Source organism: Cebus imitator, unplaced genomic scaffold (assembly GCF_001604975.1).
Source record: "Cebus imitator isolate Cc_AM_T3 unplaced genomic scaffold, Cebus_imitator-1.0 Scaffold171, whole genome shotgun sequence".
NCBI lineage: Eukaryota > Metazoa > Chordata > Mammalia > Primates > Cebidae > Cebus > Cebus imitator.
The window spans coordinates 409,686-416,915 of NW_016107486.1; the positions used below are offsets into that span (position 1 = coordinate 409,686).

Genomic DNA, 7,230 nt, shown 5'->3' on the forward strand with positions numbered 1-7,230 from the left:
ACACACGTGGAGCAAATCTAACAAAAGATAATGAAAATCACTTTCCTTTGAGCAGTGCTTTGCAATGTTAAAGAAGATGTGTATATAAATAGCTAAAATATTAGGCAAAATGTAATTGCAATAACATTGTAATAGGGATTCCAGGGGAAACAGAAATAAGTTGATTGTGGGGACTGGTATTGTGGAACCAGAAAGAGCTCCAAGGATGGTAGAGAGATAAAAGATGGGATGGAAAGTCTTCTTCGAAGTATAAGAAAAACAATGTGAAGAGAAAGGACAAAAGAAGGACCAGCTCCCATTAGATTGAGCACAATATTTAGAATGCCTGAAAGTGACACAGCAGTGGAGACTCCCCTATTAACCTTCTTTCTTCTGAGCACCATAGTTTTGTTAAGTCAATCTTAAGGTTATGCCATCATTTTTACCAGCCATATCTCACTAGTGGCTTATCCGGAGTTTGAGATGAACTGAAATCTTCTGGTGTTTCCACACAGACATTGTCTGTGACTACAGGAGGAATATGTTGTGTGTGAACCATTCTATCCCTGATTTTTAGTCACCATGACATCCATTAACTCATTGTGTCCTTTATTATCTATCTGTGATAGCATTCCAATGATAGTTATTGTCCTTCAGTATGCATTAGGGCTGTGCTAGGTATTAGGCAGACAAAGGTGAGCATGGCAGGTTTCCTTCCTTGTGGAACCTCAAGTAAGTGGAGTACTTACTTAGCTAGAACATCTGAGTACCCTAGTCTCAGAGGTAGCGTGCCCTGATTTGAATCTGTTTCAAGGCCTGATCTTCACTCTTATTAATAAGTGTTAGCCTGCAAAGGTTCTCTACCACTTGTATGAGTCTGGCAAGAGAGAACACTCATACAACCAAATTAGGCAAACAGATGTATTACTCACAGATAAGTATCAAGAATAAACCAAAGCCTAGGATCCATGACAAGCTGGTCCTCCGGAGCTTAGGAAAGCTGCCCAGGGTGGGTGGAGTCTCGTCTGCACAGACCCCATGTCACACTACAGCTAAGGACACTGAAAGCACTCCACCCTGGGCTTTCATATCCTGGGTGCCACAGGGTTTGCTGAGCTCAAGTGCTGCAGAACATAGCCTGCAACGCTTATCTCCAGATGTCATATTCTCACTGCATTCTGTAAGAAATCTAGGTGGGTCAAGATCATCCAGAGGCATGCCCTCCTGCGTAGCCTTGTTGGAAGGGACCAACATGTGGCTTGCTGGTGCCTGAGACACAAGAGACTGGTGAGATGAGCTAAGTATGGGAGGTGATAATTTGCATTCTCATTCAGGGAAGCCTTGGTTTTTATTTATATTATATTTTATTGTACCTATTCACAGAAGATCAGTATGCCTTAGCAGATGGAGGAAGTTTTTTACTTAGACTTAAAACATTTTTTTTCCTTGCTGAACCTGTTAGTTCACATGGCCCTCTGGCATATTAGAAAGGTAGAGTGGCTCTAATAATGGTGGCATTATAATAGACTAACTGGACATCTGTTACTTCTTTCAGGGTTCATGCTGTTCAGATTACTTTGTTTTGTATTGCCTTGTTTTATTGCTTGTTGTACATTATAAATGTTACAATAACTGACCTAGGGTGAGAACAATTTTCAACTTGCTGGATTTCTATATAAATAATACAATCTATATATCTCCCATATCAGTTTGCTCAGATAGTGTATAAAATGCCAACAAAATGTCTGACTTGAGGATTAAGGAAGCCGTGTAGTTTGGTTGATAGACACTTGATAAGTGTTGGAAGATGAGGCTTCTGATCTCATTTCTGCCACTTCTAATTGTGGAGCACAAACCACACATTTATTTCCTCTTATGGAAGGTAACATAGGGTTCAATTGACAAGGGTGTCCTTAGTGTCCATCCAGCTGCCAAAAACAACAGCAAACCCGGAACCAAACCAAGAGACACAAGTGTATGCTGACCCCAGAGATGCATGGCTGCATATCTTCCTAGTTAAACATTTGCTGTGCCACCTGACAGCCTGACCTTCAATCTGTCCTTTCCTCTATCTATAAACCAAAGCCCCTTAGCTTCTTGGAACTTCCATTTCTTCAACTGTAATATAAGGATAATAATAGTACTGTTACTGGAAAGGGGTACCGATCAAGACTCCAGAGAGGGTTCCTGGATCTCACACAAGAAAGAATTCGAGGCAAATCCATATGGTAAAGTGAAAGCAAGTTTATTAAGGAAGTAAAGAAATAGCAAGAAGGCTCTGTGGTGCAATGGATAGTGCCTTGGACTTCTAGCCCAAATCCAAAGAGATTCAAAGAAAATAAAGGAATAGAGAATGGCTACTCCATAGACAGAACAGCCCCAAAGGCTGCTAGTTGCCCATTTTTTATGGTTATTTCTTGATTATATGCTAAGCAAAGGGCGGATCATTCATGCCTTCCCTTTTTAGACCATATAAGGTAACTTCCTGACATGGCCATGGCATTTGTAAAGTGCCATGGTGCTGGTGGGAGTATAGCAGTGAGAACGACTAGAGGTCACTCTCGTCGCCATCTTGGTTTTGGTGGGATTTAACAGGGTTCTTTTCTGCAAACTGTTTTATCAGCAAGGTCTTTATGACCTATATTTTGTGCTGACCTCCTGTCTCATCCTGTGACTAAGAATGCCTTAACTTACTGGGAATGTAGCCCAGTAGGTCTTAGCATTATTTTTTTAAGCCCCTATTTAAAATGGAATTACTCTGTGTGTGTGTGTGTGTGTGTGTGTGTGTGTGTGTGTGTGTCATTTTATGCCACAAAAAAGTTTTTCAGAATATATTTGTTATACATCCACTATTCCAAGAGTGAAATGATATCAAACAGATTGCACAAGCGCATAAAACAGAGAAAACCATTCTACAATATATACAGTGCTGTAAGTGGTTGCTATTTTTACAGTTTTCTTTTGAAAGTACAGGAAATCTCCCTGTAGATTTCCACAGGGACTCAAGAGTGTAACAATCCAATATATTTTATAGGTGGTATTTAACAGTTTACCAGTAATTACAAATCATTTTTCCCCACTTTTTTTCAAAAGTCTTGGATGATGAAGAATTATGACTTTCACCACCACTACAGTGTTCATATAAAGTTTTAGCAGCTTTCAAAATACAGTTAGGAGAATTCAGACCAACAAGCTGGCCAAGAACGTATTTCATTTCTTCAGTGGTTCCCTTGGCTATTTGTTAACCTGGATGAGTTTGAATTTGAACATATGGATGAGCCAGGAGCTCAGAAATGGATATCCTCTGTTTAGGGTCCCTTATTAAACAACACTTTAACACATCTTGAAGATCTATCTCTGGAGTATCAGGAAATTCAATTTCTTGATTAGGATCAATTATGACATGCAATTTAGAAATCTGATTAATTATATGCTGAAATGGTGTCTTCCCATAGGTCATATAGTACAAAATACATCCTAAGGACCAAACATCACTTTTGGGTCTTATCTTTGACTTAGATTTCCCATTCTCTCTGAAAAAAGACATATCTTTGATTGCTTCTGGTGGCATATAATTAGCTGTGCCAACCTGAGAATCTTTAATAATACTTGTTGCATTTGGTTTGTGATCCCAAAATCAATTAGCTTTAACATTCCATCCACTACCAGAAAGTTATCTGGTTTAAGATCACTATGAACAATGCCATGTTGATGGATTGTGTGAACTGCCTCTAACATATTTTTCCAGTAACTCTTGCGTTCCCATGGGTCAATGGATTTTTTCTTTTTAAGCCAACTATTAAGATCATTATTTCCGCACTCCATTACCATGTAGATGTACTGGTTTGTGATTTCATAATCATAAAGCCAGATGATCTTATCACTGTGTTGTTGTAGTTTATTCAAATAAGCTATTTTGTTCTGGTAACTATCAAGAGTTTGGTTATCTGCTTCTTCTAAGTTCACATATTTTATAGCATATATCTGTTTTTTTGTTTGTTTGTTTGTTTTATGTTAGTGCTGACTGTGTTGTAATTGGACTGCTGGGGAGTACTGCTGGGGACGTAGCCTCGTGGGGACACGCTGCTTGTGTTGCGACTGTAGCCGACTTGGTCATTGGCTTGTGATGTCTCCGACACGTTAACGGCTAGCTGGCTGCTGAAGGAGTTGACGCCCATCATGCCCGTGTGCGCAGGGGTGTTGCCCAGGGTGGGTATCTGGTTGTGATTGCGGGGAACGCTGTACAGCGCCTCGGCGATGTCCGCTGCTCGCTTCAAGATGATCTCCTGGTTGTTGTGAGGCATTCTGTATAAGGCTTCTACCAGGTCCGCCGCCCTCTTCAGTAACACCTCCTTGGGTAACCTTTCAGGATCACCCGGATGTCTTGGGATCACGTTCTGCAACCTCTGATAGCCGTAATCTATGTTTGGTTCATTAAGGGCGGTGTAGACAAAGCGCCCAGGAGCCCCTTTGCAGAACTGCTTGGATTTGTAGGAGAGGGTCACTTCAATTACGCCAGGAATGTGCCTCGGCGAGATCTGGACTCGGATGGCATGGGGAGTTGTCAGCTCGCTCCACACCAACATAGTGCCGAACACAACTTGCAGCCCGTCAAAGAAGTTGTCGCCATTTCTGATGACAGTGGCATCCCCCGTGGTCCAGCCTTCACTGGGACTGATGGCCTTGATGCACGGAGTGGCTTCTGACGAGTCTAGGCGGCGGGCCTGCCTCCCGTGTTTGGAATCATTGTGCACAAACATGTTGTCTGACATGACCAACACGTGGCCATCCACGTTGACTGTTGTCGATACAACAACCTGGAATCTCCACATATCTCGAGGGTTGCTGGCATTCTTCAAACAGTTCTGATTGCACTTGAGGAAAAACTTTAGAAAGAATCTGTCCATGATTACAGGGTCTGAGGGCATTTCGTTTCTATTGCCACGACTTTTCTTGTCACAGCACCGGCTGCACATGATCTTGTGGGTCAGCAGCACACGGCACATCTCGGGGTTCCTGTCCTGGCCCTCGTATACGATGGCCTGTTTGGTCATTGAATCTATGAGGCGAACATACAGATCTTGCTCTGTCCTGACTCCGTTGCTGTACAATAACTGAAGTTTATAGTGGATGCCGTTATTGGTTTTCTCGTTGTTTGGCTCTTTCTCTTTCTCCACAAAGAGGACATCTGTGGATGCGCCTGCCCTGTAGCCACCAGCCCCTTGCTGCTCTCCCTTTAATGCCAAATGGCCCCTGCCTAGGGCACAGGCCCCAACCTGTGTGCTGGGGTCCCCAGCAGCAAACACTGGAAAGACTTTTTTTTTCTTTTCTTCTTTCCCACCCCTTAATTTTAACTTTGTGGTAACTGAGTGTCCCTGCGTGCCTGCTTGTGAGTGTGCGAGCGGCAGTGCCGTTCCGGAGGCCTGGTTCATCTGGAGTTTTGAGGGGTGAGGGGACCAGAGCAGTGGGACCAGCGTGGGGGTCAGCTTCTCTTCCCCACCTGGAGCCAGGGGCTGCCCAAGTAACCAGCTGTGATCCTGCCCTCTGCCTCCCTGATCCCTCCCCACTGTCGCCTCTTTATGAACTTCAATTGAAAACCACTTCCCTCCATCTTCTCCTGCTCCTGTGTGGAGGGGGAACGTGTGCTGGCCAGGGCAGAGGACTGAGCACCTGAGCCTGGGGCTGGCTCCCCGGGGTCCCTGACTCAGCTGGTGGCTGTGGAGCTGAGTCCTCTCCCCATAACCCTTGCGAGGCCAGCACCCATCATCACTACCTGCACCTGTTGTGGTCCCACCCTCTGGAGGCCTGGGAACCTGGCTGCGCAGCCTGGGAAGGCTGGAGAGGCAGATGGTGGCACCCACCAGCTCTCTCCCCATCCGGCCTCTTCCCTGGGGGCCAGGCCTTACCCGTGTGGTGGTGGGTGGGCTGATTGTCAAGACGTGTCATGTACATTTGTATCAAAAATAAGTGACCACGAGGGTTGCCTCGTGGTCAGAACAAATTTAGAGACAAAAATGTAATGTGATGTATGGAAATTGGAAGTGAGCTACAGAAACAGCTGGATTGGTTACAGCTCAGCATTTGCCATATTTGAACACTCAGCAGTATATGACTCGTTGAAGTATGGCTGCTGGGATTGGCCAAGACTCAGTGATTGTTACAGGTACATACTCCTAAGTTAGGTTTTCAATCTTGCCTACCTATTAAGTTAGGTATTGAGTTCACCCTACCTATTGAGTTCATCCACAAGGACTCAAATATAAAAGTATAGAGTCCTTCCTGGCAGGGTGTAGTGGCTCACGCCTGTAATCCCAGCACTTTGGGAGGCCAAGGCAGGCAAACCACCTGAGGTTGGGAGTTTAAGACCAGCCTGACCAACATGGAGAAACCTCATCTCTACTAAAAATACAAAATTAGCCAGATGTGGTGGCACATGCCTGGAATCCCAGCACTTTGGTAGGCCAAGGAGGGTGGACCACCTGAGGTTGGGAGTTTGAGACCAGCCTGACCAACTTGGAGAAACCCCATCTCTACTAAAAATACAAAATTAGCCAGGCATGGTGGCACATGCCTGTAATCCCAGCTACTCAGGATGCTGAGACAGGAGAATCTTGAACCTGGGAGGCAGAAGTTGTGGTGAGTTGAGATCAGGCCTTTGCACTCCAGCCTGAGCAATAAGAGTGAAACTCTGTCTCAAAAAAAAAAAAAATGTGTGGAGTCCTTCTCAGGCCATATTTAGTTTGCTTTAACACACTAAATAAAGAAAACATTTTTGAAATGCAAACAGCAAAATTCCAAATGAACAGTAAATAAAACTACCAGTCAGCAAGCCATTTTTCTTGGCCTACTCACAGTGAAAATGCATAAAAGTATTGGATAAAGTATAATACAAAATGACATTTAATAGGGAAGACTTCAATAGATTGATGAGGAAGTTAGGATTTTTCAGAGGCTAAAATGTAAGTGAAAGCAGAAACATAAAAAGGTCAAAGAAGAAGTTGACTTGTACCATGGAGACATTTGCCAAAGCAAACTCTGGTTTTCGTCCTTGAGAAGCCCAAATGACCTGGAGCCAAGGCTTGTTACAGTAGGTAGCCAGGCAGACATGAGCAGGACAGGAGAGTCCCCCGCTCCTTCACCAGAAATGTCTGGTAACCATCAGGTGATGATCAGACAGCTGTTAAACTGCCTCTCTAAAATTAACAATTTGTTGCAGCCAACGCCAGGGAAAGGCAATCTCCCAATAGATAG

General features: G+C 44.0%; 1 protein-coding gene across 1 annotated transcript; it reads right to left on the minus strand.

Annotated features, from left to right (window-relative positions):
* Positions 1 to 2,745: 2,745 nt before the first annotated feature.
* On the minus strand, positions 2,746 to 6,150 carry LOC108315424 (transcription factor COE3-like). The gene has a single exon (XM_037744389.1). It carries the CDS (start codon positions 5,853 to 5,855, stop codon positions 3,951 to 3,953), a length of 1,905 nt encoding a protein of 634 aa, XP_037600317.1. The 5' UTR covers positions 5,856 to 6,150; the 3' UTR covers positions 2,746 to 3,950.
* Between the last annotated feature and the right edge of the window lie 1,080 nt (positions 6,151 to 7,230).

Coding starts and splice junctions, on each gene's coding strand:
- LOC108315424 (XM_037744389.1), bottom strand. CDS start 5,855: ATGGGGAGAGAGCTGGTGGGTGCCACCATCTGCCTCTCCAGCCTTCCC.